This window comes from Aethalodelphis obliquidens, unplaced genomic scaffold, assembly GCF_003676395.1.
Source record: "Aethalodelphis obliquidens isolate GAN/ISIS:26980383/991018 unplaced genomic scaffold, ASM367639v1 scaffold4, whole genome shotgun sequence".
NCBI classification, from domain to species: domain Eukaryota; kingdom Metazoa; phylum Chordata; class Mammalia; order Artiodactyla; family Delphinidae; genus Aethalodelphis; species Aethalodelphis obliquidens.
The window spans coordinates 2,420,943-2,440,946 of NW_020837948.1; the positions used below are offsets into that span (position 1 = coordinate 2,420,943).

Below are 20,004 nucleotides of genomic sequence, written 5' to 3' on the forward strand. Positions count from 1 at the left end.
CGAACAAACACCGGAACTCGATTTCCCAGAATCCCGCGGGCTTTAGCCCTACCAGACGGTCTTCCTTCAGGGGTTGGAGACTTCGGGGCCAAGATGGCGACCGGGACGGGCAGTAAGTAATTGCGCTGCTCTTGTGTGGAAGGTGTTTGTAGAGCCAAGGCCAGGCAACAGATTTCTGTCACGCTCTTAGAGAGTAGGAGCAATGATTTGCCTGAGGGCCCAGGGCCGTCAAAGACCTGCCCTCGACCGGCGTTGTGAAGGCCAATGGTTGGGGGCCTAGAAGCGTAGAGTCTTGTGTTTCAGTAAGGCCGCGGAGTTTTGAGAGAAGCACCTCAGGGAGTTCTTGTATGTTTGGGCGCTCCGCGGAGTGAGAGGAAAAAAGGTTCCTCAGAGGCTCGGGCGTGTGGGCAGACATGTTGTCCACACAACAGCTATATGGAATGGCCGGCGTCTCAAAGAGTCGTTTTCTGACGAACGTTTGTGAGGCCTGTACTCACAGAGAAATGGGGTATCTTAACCGTGAGCTTTTTCTGCCACTGGGGGGAAATTGCATTTCGTGCATCTCAGCATTTCCCCCTGTTTCACGGAGTGAAAAGGTTTTTTAGGCCCAGCAGCTAAAGGGTAGTGGGTGTTCCTGAGAGAAGTAAACAAGTTTATGCTAAGAAGGAGGTGGGGCAGTGCAGGGTGGGGTGTGGGGGTTGGCCGCTCGGAATCCTGGGAAATAGCCCTTGCGTCCAAATTGGAATAAAGCATTCTTGTTTGGTTACGCCGCGGGGCATGCGGAGTCTTGGTTCCCCCCATCCGGGATCCAACCCGTGTCTCCTGCAGTGGAAGTACAGAGTCTTAACCACTGGACCGCCAGGGAAGTCCCTGGAGTAAAGCATTCTTAAAACTGGGTCTCTGGGGAGAACTGCGATAAATTAATGACTCTTTTTTTTAAAAAAAAACATAGAGTAACCATGGCATTTGAAGAAAAAAATGTTTTGCCATATACTCAGTGCAGTTCTCATGCAATGAATAGGCGTCACCCTAGTGGTGGTGTTTACTAGAGAGGTGAAAATCAAGATTTGGTGATAGTGGCTCACTTTGTCCTTACAGGTTGGGATGTTCTGTGTTAGGCTTTTAGTCCTCCCTTTGGGGCTTAGAATTAGTGTCTCAGTGGTTGTCTCCAAGTCTTCTCTCCTTTCAGAACATAAGCTGCTGAGTACTGGCCCTACAGAGCCATGGTCCATCCGAGAGAAGCTGTGTTTAGCGTCTTCCGTTATGAGGAGTGGAGATCAAAATTGGTAAGGTATCTGCTTTCTTGGGGATTAGAAACTGTCGGGTATTTTTTTTTTATACCGGTGGATTACATAAGTTAACCTTTAAGCAGCATTTGTTTTTTAACAGCTTTATTGAGATATAGTTCACTTACCATAAAATTAACCAAGTATATTCACAGAATTTAGTATATTTGGAATTGTAAGACCGTCACTAGAGTCTAATTTTAGAACATTTTAAATACCCCTGAAAGAAGCCTCTTATCCCTTAGCAGTTATTCTACAGTCTCCTCTTTACCTCTCTAACATCTCCCCTCCCCCTTCCCCACCAACCACTCATCTACTTTGTCTCTCTATAGATAACTTACTTTGGACATTTCATGTAGATAGAATCATATAGTTTGTGGTTGTCTGTGACTGGCTTCTTTCACTTAGCATAGTGCTTTCAAGGGTCATTCATGTTGGAGTATGTATCAGTACTTTATTCCTTTTTTTTTTTTTAAAATATTATTTGGCTGCATTAGGTCTTAGTTGCAGCATGCGGGATCTTTCGTTGTGGCGCGCGGGCTTAGTTGTCCTGCAGCACATGGGATCTTAGTTCCCCTGCAGCACATGGGATCTTAGTTCCCTGACCAGGGATCAAACCCTTGTCCCCTGCATTGGAAGGGATCAAACCCTTGTCCCCTGCATTGGAACCCTTGTCCCCAGATTCTTAGCCACTGGACCACCAGAGAAGTCCCCTTTATTCCTTGTTTTGATTAAATAATAGTCCCTTGTGTGGGTATGCCACATTTTGTTTACCATTTGTCAGTTAATGAACATTTGGGTTGTTTCCATTTTTCTGACTGTTATAATTAATGCTGCTATGAACATTTGTGTACAAGATTTTGTGCAGATATGTTTCCAGTTGTCTTGAAAGAGTGGAATTGCTAGATCATATTGTAATTCTCTATTCAACTTTTTGAGGAACTGCCAAACTAGGAAGTGGCCCCACTGTTTGACATTCCCACCAGCAATAAATGAGGGCCCCAATTTCTCTGCATGCTTGACAACGTTTATTGTTTTCTTTTTTCGTTATAGCTGTACTAATGAGTATGAAATGGTATCTCATTGTGGTTTTGATTTGCATTTCCCTGATGACCAGTAGTGTTGTTGAGCATGTTTTCATGTTCTTATTGGCCATTTGTATGTCTTTTTTGTAAAAATGTCTGCTCAGATCCCTTGGATTATTTTTCATTATTGAGTTTTAAGATTCTTTATATATTCTGGACACAAATCCCTTGTTAGATAGATGATTTGCAAATATTTCTCCTGTTTTGTGTGGTGCCTTTCTTTGGTATCGTTGATATCTGTTGGTATTGCCTACAGCACAAAAGTTGTTAGTTTTGATATGAGTTTATTTTTTCTTCTGTTGCTTGTGCTTTTGGTGTCGTAGCTAAGAAACTGTTTACGTCTATATTTTCTTCTAACAACTTTCAACTCTCCACATTTAGGTCTTTGATCCATTTTGAGTTAATTTTTGTGTAGGTTGTAAAGCAGGAGTCTCTTTTGCATGTAGGTATGCAACTGTCCCAGGACTCAGTATTTGTTGAAAACATTATTCTTTCCCTATTGAATTGTCTTAGCACTCAGTATTTCTTTTAAGTACCAGAAAATAGGACTGTGTGTGGTTTCCAATCTTTTTTGCTACCAGGACATACGCTTTCATTTTTAACATTAGTCCTTTTTTTCCCCCCCTCTTTTTTCCCTCAGGATCTAAGGACACCTTTTAATTGTCTTAAGTGTTCAGATTACTTAATATACAAATTTGCATTTGTATGGTATATCTCTACTACTTTAACCATTCAAATGAGTTTACCAAAGCACCATTGCTGGTCACACTTAACACTTAAACAATTTTATGTTTTTTGTTTGTTTGTTTTTTCGGTATGCGGGCCTCTCACTGTTGTGGCCTCTCCCGTTGCGGAGTACAGGGTTAGTACAGGGTCCGGACGCGCAGGCTCAGCGGCCATGGCTCATGGGTCGAGCCGCTTCACGGCATGTGGGATCTTCCCGGACCGGGGCACGAACCCGTGTCCCCTGCATCGGCAGGCGGACTCTCAACCATTGCGCTGCCAGGGAAGCCCCTTTATGTATTTTTCAAATAAGTTTTCAAAGATGAAACCAGGATCTTCCAGGTAGCAACTGTTCTCGAGCTGGTAAATCCTGTGACAAAACGAAGCACACTAATTTGGTAAATCTCAGATTGAACTTAAATATAACTCAAATATAAACTGAACTCATTTTTAAACGAAATACCAAGTAAACTGAATTGAAGTAGAATCTAATCTGTATATTTTCTTATATTTTTATATAAAAAATAGTAGAACACTTAAGTAAAACTTTAAAATTTTAAATTGTATTTATATTTTGAGAAGGTACTTAAGTTATAAGGTTCAAAATTCAAAATGGTTGGGACTTCCCTGGTGGCTCACTGGTTAAGAATCCACCTGCCAATGCAGGGGACACGGGTTTGAGCCCTGGTCCGGGAAGATCCCACATGGCGCGGAGCAACTAAGCCTGTGCACCACAACTACTGAGCCTGTGCTCTAGAGCCCGTGAGCCACAACTACTGAGACCGTGTGCCACAACTACTGAAAACCACGCACCTAGAGCCCATGCTCTGCAACAAGAGAAGCCACTGCAGTGAGAAGCCTGTGCACTGCAACGAAGAGTAGCCCCCACTTGCCGCAGCTAGAGAAAGCCCGCGCGCAGAAATGAAGACCCAAAGAAGCCCAAAATAAGTGAAGAAATAAATAAAAATTAAAATGGTACACAGTGTTTTCCTCCCATCACTGTATCTTATCTCCCAGGGTTAGCAGTTTCTTGTGTGTTTCTCTGCCATTAAATTTATATACATGAACAAATAAATATTTTCTTTTCCCCTCTCTTTTTTAAACACAACTGGTTATATATTATGCACAGTGTTCTTTACCTTGTCACTGCTACTTTTTCTTTAACTTAGTACTGTATCTTATAGACCCTTGTATATCTTCATATGAAGATCTAGCTCATTTTTTTTAACAGCTGCATGATATTTTATGCAGTACCATAATTTATTTAACTAGAACTCTGTTGATGGACATTTGCTAATATAAATATAGCCTTGAGTAGTTATGTATGAATTGTATCTAAGATAAACTGAAAGTAGAATTATTGAGTCAAAGAATATATATGTTTATAAAATTTGGTAAGTATTTCAAATTGCCCTACTCAGAGATTTGTTTCAATTTATACTCCCATTGGTAATATGTCATAGTACCTGTTTTTCTATGGCCTGATTCATAGAATGTGGTGTTATGTATTTTTGATCTTTGACAGTATAAGATCAAACTTTGAAATAGTTCTCATATCTTTCATTTGCATCTATCCTATGATGAGTGAAGTTAAATATCTTCTTGTGTTGAAGAGCCACTTTTATTTCCTTTTCTGTAAACTGCTTTTTCCTGTTTTTCTATTTGACTATTAGTCTTTCTCTTTGACTGGGGGTGGGGGGGGGGTGGCTCCTTATATATTAGGGAGATTAGCCATTTGTCTATTTTGAGGTGCATTTTTTTAAACCACTTTGCTATTTGGCTTTGCTTAATGTAATATTTTTACATGAAGAGTTTTAAAATGTAGTCTATTAATAATTTTCTCTTATAGCTCCTGGATTTTGTGACATAATTAGAAAGTTCTTCCCTAGTCTGAGGTTATAAAATCTCCTTTGATTTCTTCTAGTACTTTTATGGTTATATTTTTAAAAATATATAAATCTTTGATCGATTTGGGGGCTTTTCTTAGTATAAAGAAAGATGTAATTTACAGATCAAACTTTATTTTTTGCTGATAGCTATCCACATAACAATGTTAAAGTAAATTTTTTTTTTTTTTTGCGGTACGCGGGCCTCTCACTGTTGTGGCCTCTCCCGGTGCGGAGCACAGGCTCCGGATGCACAGGATCAGCGGCCATGGCTCACGGGCCCAGCCGCTCCGTGGCATGTGGGATCTTCCCGGACCGGGGCACGAACCCGTGTCCCCTGCATCGGCAGGCGGACTCTCAACCACTGCGCCACCAGGGATAAAGTAAATTTTTTATAAAAGAAAAAACTCTGAAACCATTATCCCAACACAAAATTCAAAACTTTTTTGTTTTTAAAGTTGTGAAATACTTCAGCCACATTGAAAAGTAGGGAGAGTAATAGAGTGCCCATGTATCTGGTACCTGCATTTAAGAAATCTTAATATTTTGTCATGTTTCCTTCAGATCTTTTTAAAGAAATAGACACAGTTGAAGCCCCTTCACGCTCTTGCATCAAACCATTTCAGTCTATTTTCATTTTTGCCTGTTTCTTCCTTTGTCTTTATACCTGTAACTTTTTAAAAAGTCATATGAGTGTATCATAGCAGAAAATTGTGTCACTTTTTTTCAGTTAATATTATGTTATAAATACATTCTGTATCACCGTATATTTTATATTTCATAGTTATTTTTATGGGTTGGTTAATATTTTCTAGAGATGAAGTGCCATAAGTTAAACATCCTCTTGCAGGTATTTAGGAAAAACCTAACTGTTCATCAGTCTGGTCAAGTCTACATGGTGCTTTCTTCCTGGTGCTTGCTTCTTTTGTTATTTTCTTATATTCCTAAGAGTTGTATTAATAGATCAAAAGATAACTTTTGGGGGCTGGAATATTTTATAGATTGCTTCCCAAATGACAGATGTTTTCTGAAAGAACCAAGATCAACATAAAAATATTTTCCCAAATGAACAGAAATGGTACTTTACTAGGTCCTAATAGCTTCACTTCACTCAGGAAATATATCATGTAGGAAGACTGTTTAGCAATGACGCTTTCCCTCTAAAATGACTTTTCAGTAGCTGTGTCATTTTCCATAGTCACATATTGCAGAATATTTCCCAGTGACAGTTTTTTACTCCAAAGTTTGTACTCTAAACCTTGAACTCTCAGTGTACCTTCTCTCTTTTTTTTTCAATTTGGTATGTGATAAGCTTTTCTAATTTTGTAGGGTATCAGTTAGCAGAGCAATCAAGCCCTTTGCAGAACCTGGCCGCCCTCCAGACTGGTTCTCTCAAAAAGTAAGTTCCCAAGTAAACGTTCTTTTAGAGCACTTTTTGAGGTGTGAAGTGGGTTCCCTTCCAGGTCCTGCCTTTTTTGTTTTTGGTCTTTAAGTATCTTATTTATTTGTTCTTACGTTTATTTCTTTTTTAAATTTTATTGAAGTATAATTGACTTACAATGTTGCGTTAATTTCTGCTGTACAGCAAAGTGATTCAGTTATACATGCATATATTCTTTTTCATATTCTTTTCCATTATGGTTTATCACAGGATATTGAATATTGTTCCCTGTGCTATACAAAAGCACCTTGTTGTTTATCCATCCTGTATATAATAGTTTGCATCTGCTATTCCCAAACTCCCCATCCTTTCCTCCCCCACACCCCCTTCTCCTTGGTAACCACAAGTCTGTTCTCTATGTCTGTGAATATCTTCTTTATTCATTCACTTGTCGATGGATATTTAGGTTGTTTCCATGTCTTAGCTTGGCTATTGTAAATAGTGCTGCTATGAACATAGGGTTGCATGTATCTTTTCAAATTATAGTTTTGTCTGGATATATGCTCTGGAGTGGGATTGCTGGATCATATAGTAGTTTTATTTTTTGTTTTTTGAGGAATCTCTGTGCTGTTTTCTTCAGTGGCCGCACCAATTTACATTCCCACCAACAGTGTTAGAGGGTTCTCTTTTTCTCCACACCCTCTCCAACATTTATTATTTGTAGACTTTTTAATGATGGCCATTCTGACCGGTGTGACCAGGTCCTACCATTTTAATCACAAGGCTTTTGTACCATGAAGAATAGTTTGAGAATACTTTTCCTTTTTCTCAATATTTGCAGATCCATCCATGTATGCCCACACTATTACAAACTATTCTTGTCAGTGTAGCATAACAGTTAAAAGATCAGTCTTGTACATTAGATGGATCTGGGTTTAATATGACTCCACTTGAAAACTTTGAACCATGAGCCTCAGTTTTCTGATTTGTAAAATAGGGATAAAAGTTGATTCAGGATTGTTGAAAGTATTTAGTTGAGGTAATACCTAGAAAGCATTAAGCACAGTGCCTTGCATACGGTAACTACTCAGTAGATATTAAGTATAAATATTGGCTCTTAGCTTGTCTTTCCTCAAATAGACAAACTCCCAGCCAGAAGACTCCCTTTTCTGTGTTATGGTATTGATTATTTTGAACTAACTTGATTGCAAAGTAATTTGTCCTCCTAGAAGCTACTCCTACCTTAAATATTAGCTCCCCTGTCTAAACCTTAGTCTAATATGTTGAAACTTTGAAAGGTCATTTCTTTTTAGGCTTGCTCATCATATTTTCACTTTTTTCCATAGCATTGTGCTTCCCAGTACTCAGAGCTCCTAGAGACCACTGAGACCCCAAAGTGAGTACAGAGCCAGGCACTTGAGCCAAATCTCTTTAGTGGAGAATATTTACTGTGGAAGTCTGGTTTTTTTATGTTTATATCATGGTGTGATAAAAGTTAGAAATTGTCTCTGGTTAGATGTTGGAGAAGGCTCAAAGAAAGCAAGTGGGAGTAGGAAAAAATGTTCTCTTATTCAAATGTGTTTTTTTTGTTTTGTTTTGTTTTTGTTTGTTTTTTAAATTTTTCCATAGACGGAAACGGGGTGAAAAGGGAGAAGTGGTAGAAACCGTTGAAGATGTCATTGTTCGGAAACTGACTGCTGAGCGAGTTGAGGAACTAAAGAAAGTGATAAAGGAAACCCAGGAAAAATATAGGTACTTATCAGAGAATGCAGAATGGTTGGGAGAGACAAATCGGCCTGGCTTATACTAGTCAGAATTTTTTAAATAGATTAAAAAACCCAGTCTACCTACCTCTCATCCTACAGACGGCTGAAAAGAGATGCAGAACTAATTCAAGCTGGGCACATGGACAGCAGACTGGATGAGCTTTGCAATGACATTGCGATGTGGGTTATATTATACTGTTCTTCCATCTGTACTCCTTTTTCTCTTTTTATCCTCTTTACTTCTTAAGTAATCTGGCTTATTTCCTACGTCTGCCATCCCTTTAGACTTGAGAGATTCTGGAAAGGGAAAGCTGCAGAGTGGCCTGGTGGCTGGGAGGGGGTAGTGAGTCCTAGAAGGTAATGTGATAGAATATTTCAGTGTGAGAACATAACTTAGTTCTAACTTAAAAGTGGCTCTAGTTTGCCTGGGTAAAGAACTTGGTAGTTAGGCAGTATACTCAAAATTCCCTATTTTGCTGATAAAGATTTATTTTTTAGGTTTTTCCTCTAGAAAGTGCTAGCCTGGCAAAAAAACTTCCCTGTGAGGGCACTGTGAAGGAGCTACAGCCGGCTAGGATCTAACCCTTATCTTCCTCTTTAGGAAAAAGAAATTGGAGGAAGAGGAGGCTGAAGTAAAGAGGAAGGCTACGGATGCGGCTTATCAGGGTAAGGTGAACCTAGTGACTGTTTAACAATTTGACTATACACTACTGCCTGACGATGACAGTTGAAGACTGTTTGTTAACACAGAATCTACTAATTCCAATTGCATGCTTTTCTCTGTCATCTTCTCTTTTACTAGAATAAAAACGTCCCTTTATGTCCAGGAAGAAACTCTTAGAAAGTGAGCTCTGATGAGATCTCACTAGACCTTGTGTTCTTTTAAGACACAAAAGCCTGATAATAACGTATTGAACATAAAAAAGGTTTTAGAAGTCAAAGCCTGTAAAAAGATTGAGAATAACTTAGTCATTTGATAAGGGGAGGAACTTCAGCATTTGTAATTCTAGGAATACATGCTTTGAGCCATTGAGGTCTTTCCCTCTTGTTAAAAGCAGAATCTTAAGTTGTTGAAGAGGATATTGAGGGATGTTTAAACTACTTTCCTACTCCAAGGACCTTTAGGGTACACAAGTTTGCTTAGGGTGAGAATTGCTCATAGGAAAAATTAGGCTAAAAACTTGTAAAGAAAGCTTTCTAATCCAGATTCTTAATGCTGCCTTAGTAATGTAACATCCCTATTTGTCCTTTACTATATAATAGCAGAGTCTAGCTTTATTTATTCAATCTTGAAGACAGAAATTGTTCTTTTGTATGTTCTAGCCCGTCAAGCAGTAAAAACACCCCCTCGGAGGTTACCTACTGTGATGGTTCGCTCTCCTATAGATTCTGCCTCCCCAGGAGGTGATTATCCACTTGCCGACTTGACTGCAACCACTATGGAAGAGGCCACCTCTGGGGTGAGTATATTTCCATCCACAGGAATTGATCAGCAAAGGGGCAGTAAGCCAGCAGAGAGCTGAGTGACGAGGAAACCACTTTTGGCTTAGAGGCAATTTCCTCTCTTGGTCTGAATTCTAAAGACATAATTTACCATGTTCTGTGCTCTAAGATAAGAATGGACCTAAAAACATTGAGGCTTTTGATATTTTTAGAGATAGGTAAAAGACTAACTTAAGGAATTACTTGTAAGTGTACTGGTCTTACGAAATTCCTGCTGAAATATAGGCTGATTTCTATGTAAATATAATATTGGTAGTGGGTAAGGAGTTTATAAAAGGCAAATTGGGTGGAATGATTGAGTCACTTTGGGTTTGAGTGAGTAGAAGAGAAAAAATTGTGGGGAAGAAAGGTGTGGTTGAGAGCAAGACGGGTAGAGGGTTTCTGGGCAGTTCCACTCAGGACTAATAAAGTAATAGGTAGACACACTAACCCATCCAGATGAGTAGGGAACCTTCCTGAGTTTGAGAAGTCAGATAAAGGTTCTCTGTTGTCTCTTAGGTAACCCCTGGGACTTTGCCGAGTACCCCAGTCACCTCGTTTCCTGGAATTCCTGACACCCTTCCTCCAGGCTCTGCACCCTTAGAAGCCCCCATGACCCCAGTAACAGATGATTCACCCCAGAAAAAGATGCTTGGACAGAAAGCAACTCCACCCCCCTCCCCTCTGCTGTCAGAGCTCTTGAAGAAGGGCAGCCTCCTGCCTACTAGCCCCAGACTGGTATGGAGACTTCTGTGGGTGTTTGAGAGCTGTGGTGATTAAGTAATTTGGAAGGGAGTGCCTGGGACCTAAAATATAACATGGAAAAAAAAGTTCAAAAGAGGAAGAGATCTCCTAGTTAAATGTTAATTTAAAAACACAACAAAACAAAATAGTTGATAGTAGTATCCTTGGGTCCTGAGGTATCTGAAGCCATAATTATTTTGGTTCTCTTCTCCAGAGAACTCTTGTCAATAAGTTTTGAAAATCAGAGTTTCCCTTGGGTCTGAAATCCTTTTCTTTGGATATTAACTTTTAGTTTCATGAAGTTTGGCCAACTGCTGGAGCTTTTTTGGGAAGTGGTAATAAAGGAAAGCTTGAGTGTAGCCTTCACCTCTATTCTTCCCTGGTAGGTCAATGAGAGTGAAATGGCTGTGGCTTCTGGCCACCTGAACAGTACAGGTGTCCTCCTGGAGGTAGGCGGGGTCCTTCCCATGATACATGGTGGGGAGATGCAGCAAACACCCAACACTGTTGCAGCCTCCCCAGCTGCCTCAGGTAAGTCACTACTTTTCCGTTGTCGACTTTATTTTAGAGATGTTGAACGTGGCATTGACTGCCCTTTGTTTCTAGCCTTTGTTATTAATCAACTGTGCATCCTAGATTTAAAGCCCAACCTTGGAGCTACTTTACCTGTTAAACCACGTGGTGCTCGAAATTGTAAATCCATGTCATCTTCAAAATACTGATTGTCCTGGATGACCACAGCGTAGATACTGAATGAGAGGAATAGTGAAGTTAATGGTGAAGGTGCAAAAATCACAAAAGGGTGCTAGGGATACCTGAGACTATAGCATAGGCAGATAAGATTTGGAACTAGAACACTAGACTTAAAGAGTCTCAGGCCTGCCACACACTGGTTTTGTGACCTTGGATAGGTAACTTAATTTTTAAGCCTCAGTTTCCTCTTAATTAATTGCAATATATATACTTCACAAGGATGTAGTGAGAATTAAATGAGGTAGAAAACGTAAAGCAAAAAAGAGTTTTAAAAATTGCCAAACATTTGATTTTAGTATTTGAGTGGTGTTAAATTTGGATGGTTTATAGCATGCTTAACTTCAGCAGAAGGGACAGATTTATTCATACCTTTTTTTTTAAATTACCACTCATTTTTCATGTGAGTTATGTATTCTAGTGCTTTGAGTCATTCCTAACTTGGCAGAAGATCTTAAGTAAGGTTTGAAAAAATAAGGATATAGATAATGAGCTTATTTAACAGAGGAGTTACTTTCATCCTTTGAGACTAAAAATTTTCTTGGTTTGAGTCTTAAAGTGGCTATTGTTTGCTTCTTGCTCATGTGCTTTCTTCTTACCTCGTTTGTGTACCTCTTTGTCTGTTAGGTGCTCCCACTCTTTCCCGGCTTTTAGAAGCTGGTCCTACACAGTTCACCACACCTCTTGCTTCCTTCACTACTGTTGCCAGTGAACCTCCAGTTAAAATTGTGCCACCCCCTGTAGAGTCTGTGTCCCAAGCTACCATTGTCATGATGCCTGCGCTGCCAGCACCATCCTCTGCTCCGGCTGTCTCCACTCCTGAGAGTGTAGCTCCAGGTGCGTCCTTGACCCACGCCCTGAGCAGCAACTAGATCCAAAATTTCATTTTGAGCTTCAGTTAGAGAAAGGCGACCAAGAGCATCAGCTTCTGTTCTCTGTGGACATGTGCATCTTTATTCTTACAAAAACAAGGATGTGAGAAGAAGTGGGTGGGCATTTATGTGTTGGGGCAAAAGGGCTAAGTGTACATATATGAATGGGCTTGAGAATGTGTTTTCACCTTTCTAGATAAAATTGAGGAGAAGAAAACATGGGCGGATGTAAGATAACTTTTACTGAGCTTAAGTGTATGGGTGCTTGACATCTGTCCACAGCATTGGTGTGATCTCCAGGTGGGCAGTTGGTACCAAATAAGCTTCTGAGATCGTTTTCTTTTCCTGTTATTCAGTGAGTCAGCCTGACACCTGTGTTCCCATGGAGGCTGTGGGGGATCCACATACTGTGACTGTCTCCATGGATAGCAGTGAAATCTCCATGATCATCAATTCTATCAAAGAAGAGTGTTTCCGGTCAGGGGTAGCAGAGGCCCCTGGAGGATCAAAGGCTCCTAGCATTGATGGGAAGGAAGATTTAGATCTGGCTGAGAAGATGGATATTGCTGTGTCTTACACAGGTGAAGAACTGGACTTTGAGACTGTTGGGGACATCATTGCCATCATTGAGGACAAGGTAACTATTCAGCAAAGCCCCAAAGAATGTCTCATGGGTCCTACATAGGCTTCTCTCCTCAGCCTCTCCTTGCTTCTTGTAGTAAGAATTACATAAACAACTCTCCTGCTTCTTCCCATCTCTATCTCTGTAGTCCCAAAGGCCTTTGATGCTGACATACTAGTCATCTACCCAGCCTTTCCTATGTTACTGGTTTGCACCAGACAGGTACCTGTCCATTGGTTGCTTCTGCTACATGGAGAAGATGGAGAGAGAAGCTTCAGATTCAGGCCATCTCATTTGGTGCTAATGAATTGAGGGACTTGGGCTTCTTTTTGTGGCTTCAACAGTGTTTATATTATGGGACAGGTAGATGATCATCCTGAAGTGCTGGATGTGGCAGCAGTGGAAGCAGCACTGTCATTCTGTGAAGAGAATGATGATCCCCAATCCCTGCCTGGCCCCTGGGAGCACCCTATGCAGCAGGAACGGGACAAGCCAGTACCTCTCCCTGCACCAGAGATGACGGTCAAGCAAGAGAGGCTGGACTTTGAAGAAACAGAAAGCAAAGGAATCCATGAACTGGTGGACATCAGGGAACCCAGTGTTGAGATCAAAATGGAACCTGCAGAACCAGAGCAAGGCATTTCAGGGGCTGAAATAGTATCTGGAGTTGTTCCAGCCACGAGTATGGAGCCACCAGAACTCAGGAGTCAGGACTTAGATGAGGAACCCAGAAGTACTGCAACTGGAGAAATTACTGAAGCAGATGCTTCCAGTAGGAGAGGCGATGAAACTCCAATTACAACAGTGAAGACAGAGGTATTTAACATCAGGGGCTTGGGGGATGGGGGCAGGGGGTGGAGGGTTATATCTTAGGTAAGAAGTGACATTTTAGGCCTTTGGTTGTCCTGTTGCATGCCTGAGTTCTGACATGTTGATGTGTCCAAAGCCCATAGGTATGATCAGTGCTATATATACTTAACCCTGTTCTATTAAGGTGACCATTAGAATCATATTACATGGGTAGGAGGACTTAGAATTTCTTGTATAGTCTCATTATCATTGAAGAATAATGTATAAGCTGTAGTGATTTACCAGGACTTAAGGTATTTGTTCTTTTTGGTCTTCAGGCATCCCCTGAAAGCATGTTGTCTCCATCACATGGCTCAAATCCCATTGAAGATCCTTTAGAGTCAGAGACTCAGCACAAGTTTGAAATGTCAGGTAAATAATAAAGCCAGGAAATATGTACTCTATAACTAACTTTAAATCATTTGCTTTGGCTTCTGAGGGATTTGTGGGTTGTGGGCAAGTAGAGGAGGTAGAATAGGTCAGCATGGAAAGGAGAGCTGCAGGGGACTATTGTCCATAGGAAGGGGAAGGCTAAGGTGGAAAAATCTTCAGGTAGTCTTTCTCTCCTCTGCAGACTCATTGAAAGAAGAATCAGGGACTATTTTTGGAAGCCAGATAAAGGTATTTCAGACTTTTCTTTATTCCTCTTGCTGTGTGACTAGATTTCCCTATAGCACTACCTTTTAATGAATTTCAGTAAATTCGCATCATTATTCTCTGAGATGAGACTGGTTAAGGAGTTGCATGGGGAAAAGCTGCAGTGGACAGTTAGGCATAGTGGGAGTACTATGGCAACAGGTGCTTCCTAATTGAAAGAGTTTGTGAATATCACACAGACCTTTCTTTGCATATAATGCACAAAGAAGCTTTGATACATCCAGAGTGATTTGGAGTGAGTAGGGATATCAGAGCCAGGGAGAGCATATAGAAATCAGATTATTAATTATACTATTCAGAGAAAGTCATCCAAAGTTTTCTTATTAGAATTACTAAAGCAGTAGTAACAAACAGACTTAGTGCGATGTGAGCTTGCTCCATCAGATGAGACACAAAATAAAAACTATTTTTGATAACTTTGTACCCAGGGTCAGAGTTCCTCTCAAGAGCAAGGGGAAAGAAGGAACGCCTCTTAGCTTAGTCTTAAGTAAGTAGCTTTTTTTTTTCTTCCTTTTAAAAAGATCCTGGGTCTTATTCTTTGTCCAGGTTCTAAGTTACTTGATCAGTCAGTATCTTTAAGTAGATGGTAGTATAAGTGATAGAGGGCTCAGTCAGGAAACAGTGTGAGGTCATTTTCTAGAACTGATCTAACCCAAAAGACAGATCATGTTTAATGATGCTTTGCTGGATAGCTTTGCTCTCCTTTCCATTTGTTGACTGGAGCACACTATGTCTAAGGATGCCCCAGGTGAGGATGAGGAGGAAGATGGAGTCAGTGAAGCGGCCAGCCTAGAGGAGCCTAAGGAAGAAGATCAAGGAGAAGGCTATTTGTCAGAAATGGATAATGAGCCCCCTGTGAGTGAGAGTGACGATGGCTTTAGCATACACAATGCTACGCTGCAGTCCCACACACTGGCAGACTCCATCCCCAGCAGCCCTGCTTCTTCACAATTGTGAGTATCTGCGATTCTTTCTTTGAGGTCAAGGCAGTGAAGGTGAGAAGTAGGAGAGGATCTTTTCTTTAGTCTTACTTTTTCATCTTCTGTTTCTTGGCCTGGAACAAACATCTGACAAGAAGTAATTAAGACACATTTTTTTTGGACTTATGCCAAGTGGGACTCCCATATTTCTTTTATTTCAGCTCTGTCTGTAGTGAGGATCAGGAAGCTATTCAGGCACAGAAAATCTGGAAGAAAGCCATCATGCTTGTATGGAGAGCCGCAGCTAATCATAGGTGAGTGGGCTTTACCAAGTAGTAGGAACATTTTCTCCTGCTCCTCTTCATTGTTGATAATTAGAAAAAAGTCTGAGTATGCTTATACAGGACTGATGGCATTGGCTCTTAAACCTTCAGCCGCTTAGATCAAGTTCCCTCACCTGTGCTTCTTGGAGGATAAGTCAGTAATTGCACCATATTCTTTTTGGACAGGTATGCTAATGTCTTCCTGCAGCCTGTTACAGATGACATAGCACCTGGCTACCACAGCATTGTACAGAGGTAAGCCATGATCCATTCAGCACGCTGACTAGGCCTGAATTGTAAGTTGTCCAGTCTTAGTGGACTTTTTTTTTTTTTTGCGGTACGCGGGCCTCTCACCGCCGTGGCCTCTCCCGCCGCGGAGCACAGGCTCCAGATGTGCAGGCCCAGTGGCCATGGCCCACGGGCCCAGCCGCTCTGCGGCATGTGGGATCCTCCCGGACCGGGGCATGAACCCGTGTCCCCCATATCGGCAGGCGGACTCCCAACCACTGCGCCACCAGGGAAGCCCCTTAGTGGACTTCTGGTTTAGACAAAGTTTAAAGCAGATGTTTTTGATGTAAGTATGACCAAGTGCTAAACTAATTTTTTCACTGACTGGATCACTGAGTCTAAAAGAATTAACCCCCTTTATTACCTTTCTCAGTACTTATTATATAGGCTGAATTTGGTTTTGGGGTTAAGTACTTGTTTTAGGGCTTGGTGTTTGAGTCCTGGTAGCTGGGACTAATGGTATATATGAGGAAATGCATACGGTAATAGTATATTCAGAGATCAGTGGAGTCCTTTTCCCCTCTATGCTCCCATTTCCTCCTGCTCTGTTTTTTAGGCCTATGGATTTGTCAACTATTAAGAAAAACATTGAAAATGGACTGATCCGCAGCACAGCTGAATTTCAGCGTGACATTATGCTGATGTTCCAGAATGCTGTGATGTATAATAGCTCAGACCACGATGTCTATCACATGGCAGTAGAAATGCAGCGAGATGTCTTGGAGCAGATCCAGGTACTTTGAGGATCCTGAGAATTTTAAAATACTCAAGAGAAGGATTTGTATTGATGTTAGGAAGGGGTGTTGTGGTTTTTGCTTGGAATAGCCATCAGGGACACAGGAAGATACAATTTTATTCTTGCTGGATTCATGATGATTTTCTCATGCTGGTTTGGTGAAAGAGTTGTGAGAGAATATTCTGCCTTTCTTGGGCAAATATCTTGTTTCCTGAAGTTTTTTAATAAAATTTTTGTGAAATGGTGAATGTATATTTTTAAGTGATATGAATTATGTACATGGTAGACGATCCTTTTCATTGCAGGGAACCTACTTCTATCCTGTAGTTACATTACCAGGCACCCTTTGGGATATTGAACTTGGAGGGATGTTGTCTATCTCTGCAGTCTGCCAGTCTACTTAAATTGCTTACTGATTACTTAAATTGCTTTGGTTCATCTAGTTTTATTCTCTCTCATTCTTAGAGCATAGAGATTTGTTTTTTAGGATTTTTTTAAAAATTGAAATATAGTTAATTTACAGTGTTGTGTTCGTCTCAAGTGGACAGCAAAGTGATTCAGTTTTATATCTATGGGGTTGGCTAAAAAGTTAAGGTTTTTCAGATAACATTTTACAGAAAAGAATCCTAACGAACTTTTGGCCACCCCAATTTTTTATGTATATTCTTTTCAGATTCTTTTCCATTATAGATTATTACAAGATACTGATTCCCTGTGCTATAGAGTAAGAGCATAGAGATTTTGATGCTATATTATAACAACAACAAAAAATTAGAGCTATTTGGCATTTTCCGATTCCTTAGCATGCACAACTAGAACTAAAACCTAATGTGCTAAAACTCCTAATCATTCAAGACGTATTTGAATGTTGTTTGCAGAACAGTACTGTACTCCTATTTACAAAGCCTAAGGTGTCTTCATTCTTCCTTGATGGATCAGGTCTCTAGGGCCAACTCTGTTTCTTCTCCCTACAGCAATTCCTGGCCACACAGTTGATTATGCAGACATCTGAATCTGGGATCAGTGCTAAAAGTCTTCGAGGGAGAGATTCTACCCGCAAACAGGATTCTTCAGAGAAGGTGAGGAGACCAAGGAAGAGCCTGTGTGCCAGTGTTCCAGTGATAGAAGTTTGAAGCATCCAAGGAACCTTATGTTACTACTTGGTACTTCCAGGCTTCTACATTCCAATGGTATACAGACATAAAGATTTTAAAATGGTAGTTGTTTGCTCCCATCCAAACACTGAAGAAACCTGCTGTGACTGGAAGACCCAGTCACATGGGAGAAATTGTGAGCTGAGTGCATGAATTATTATCTCCTCTCGGAGAGTGCTCACAAGGTGGGAGAAATGACATAGCTTGCAGCATTTGGGGACCATCAGTTCCTATTCCAGAGGCATAATGGCCAGATTGCTTTTGGATCTCTTTCCTCTTATTCTTGAGTTTAAAAATTTTTGTCTTTGTGTGTGTGGTGCTTGTGTCTCTGTCCTGAGGTTTGGGGTGCTTGCAGCTGAGAGTTTCCGTGGAACCTGATCAGTGTTTGTTTGTCCTCTAACAGGACAGTGTCCCCATGGGCTCTCCTGCCTTCCTTCTCTCTCTCTTTGTAAGTATTGAATGGCTGCAAGGGGTGGTGTTGCCACAAAGTTTCTCAGCTCTTGCTGGGGGTGGGTGGCAGAGGGAAATCGAACATGCAGACTGTGGCAATGTCTTAAACTTCTGTTTATTCAAGTCATCGAATAAGAAACTCTCTCTTCTGCACTCCTGTCTTTCTGCATGTGTGTGTGTGTGGGCTGGGTAGGGACCATTTATGACTTCACTGAGCTGAAATGAGGTATTATTGGTAAGGATCTAGGATGCACCTTCTCCTCATTTCTTGACTGCACCTTTTGACAGTTCTTTTCTTACAAATAGAAGATTGCTCAGAGCAGTAACTGCTAGCTGGCTTTTAAAAAGTGTTCCTCATACCTACAGATACTCAGCACATGGGTTTTTTCTTTTCCTCTAATACTAAGTTGCAAGAGTGATGACTGATACACAAACATTCAGTAAAATTTAAGATAAAGATCTCAGTAACGGTGACCACTACATAACAGTAGTGGCTGGTGGAATTAGAGATAAGCTTAGTAAAGCTAGCCGAAAGACTTCTAATCTTTTCCTCTGTGATTTGAACAATACTCTGACTCTCTGTTGTTCATTATGAGACACTAAGTCATGATGTAATGGAAGGATATCAGCCTAGAAAACCACATGATCTTAAAACTCTGGATTATCTCTTGGAGCTTTGTTTTCCTCATCTGTGTGCTGGAGGTAATATAATGAGGTGCCTGTCCAGCGTACCTCACAGGGATGTTGTGAGGATAAAATGGCTTGAAAAAAAAAAGGAAGTGTTATACAAATGCAAGGGTGGTATTTTTATACTTACTGTTGCCTCAAAGGCAACTTGTGTTCATGAGATCTAAGAATTTTAGAGTCCTTGCATGTTAGAAATGTAAAAATGGCCTGGCCCAGCAAAAGTGTTCACTAGCTCATCTTACCTACAGGCCTTAGTCCGTACCACAGTCCGTAATCTCCATTCTTTCCTACTGGCCTGCAACAGTGACTCTGAATCCCCAAGCAATTGGCTGGTTGTTGCAAGGCTGGTTAATAGAATCTTTTATCTATTGAAGACAGCAAAGTATTGCACAAGAGGAAGGAGCTGGGCTGCAGGGAGAGAGCAGCAGATGGAAAGAAGCCTTCTGATTGTCCGGATCTCACGGAAAACAACTCAGGAGGTGCTAGGGAACTAGTGCCAGGGTCAGTCTGCAGGAAAGGCCTTTCTTATAGGGATCAACAGCTGGACAGGTATGTTAGCCAAGAATCTCACTATCCACTGCCCTTTCTGACTCTCCCACCCATCTTTTACTCTTCCTGTTCCTTTGCACATGATTTGGGGCCCGGGTGGGATGACTGATAGTCATTCTGTGGGACCCCAGGTGAACTCCAGTGACCTCTACGGTGGGCAGAAGCAAGGTACTCTGTCCTACATTTCCTCTCACACACTACTACCAGGTGCTTTTTAGCCCACTCTGTGGGAAGACAGATAAATGCCCCTCATTTCCTGGATTTTTCTGCTGATTCTCCCCCCACTTCCCCCCCCCAAAACCAAATCCCCAGCATTCTTGTTGCACCTTTTCTCTAACCTCATAGCTAACTCACTCATGCTCCCTGTCTTTGTCTGCCTGTCATCTAGGATGGGGGAACCAGGGGGCGCCGCTGTGCCATTGAAGCAGATATGAAGATGAAAAAGTGAAGCCCCAGAGTATCTGCACTGAGCTGAACATGAAATAGAAGTAAAGATAGAGCTTGGGCTTGTGGAAGTTCCAGAAGTGGAAGTTACAGAAGAGGAGGTGTCTGGGCCACATGACATGAGCTGGAAAAATCTCTCTCAGAGAGCTGGAGTAGCACAATTGCCTGTTTTAGGGCAAAAATTATGGGATGTGTTAATGTCCTGATGTGTTGCTAGCAGATTGTAGCTAGTTTGTACTGTCTTGTGAAGTGTACAGACTTAAAAAAAAAAAACAAAACCTGTGAAGTGTATGTGTACACAATAAACTCTGAAAGAAAAGAAAACTCTAGCCTTTGGTGTGTTCTTTGAG

General features: G+C 41.0%; 1 protein-coding gene across 10 annotated transcripts; it reads left to right on the plus strand.

The window, feature by feature from the left end:
• The first annotated feature begins 22 nt into the window (after positions 1-22).
• Positions 23-19,973, plus strand: BRD8 (bromodomain containing 8). 10 transcript variants are annotated; one of them, XR_003430704.1, is made up of 23 exons: positions 23-112; positions 1,190-1,286; positions 6,310-6,379; positions 7,708-7,757; positions 7,991-8,113; positions 8,227-8,307; positions 8,729-8,793; positions 9,451-9,587; positions 10,129-10,347; positions 10,740-10,884; positions 11,731-11,940; positions 12,332-12,612; positions 12,961-13,413; positions 13,725-13,818; positions 14,021-14,067; positions 14,842-15,056; positions 15,245-15,337; positions 15,533-15,601; positions 16,191-16,368; positions 17,345-17,449; positions 17,928-17,972; positions 19,036-19,210; positions 19,599-19,968. XR_003430704.1 is itself a non-coding variant. In XM_027096478.1 (22 exons), exons 1-22 carry the CDS (start codon positions 94-96, stop codon positions 19,656-19,658), a joined length of 2,856 nt encoding a protein of 951 aa, XP_026952279.1. In that variant the 5' UTR covers positions 24-93; the 3' UTR covers positions 19,659-19,973. The 10 variants fall into 10 exon arrangements, 5 of the variants coding, with proteins under 5 accessions (XP_026952279.1, XP_026952289.1, XP_026952300.1 ...); XR_003430705.1 differs by lacking the exon at positions 17,928-17,972; XR_003430708.1 differs by lacking the exon at positions 11,731-11,940.
• The last annotated feature ends 31 nt before the right edge of the window (positions 19,974-20,004 follow it).

Excerpts from the sequence above, each read along its gene's own strand:
- BRD8 (XM_027096478.1), top strand. Across the intron at positions 10,885-11,730 it reads AGCCTCCCCAGCTGCCTCAG|GTGCTCCCACTCTTTCCCGG; the intron begins GTAAGTCACTAC and ends TTTGTCTGTTAG. Across the intron at positions 12,613-12,960 it reads TTGCCATCATTGAGGACAAG|GTAGATGATCATCCTGAAGT; the intron begins GTAACTATTCAG and ends ATTATGGGACAG.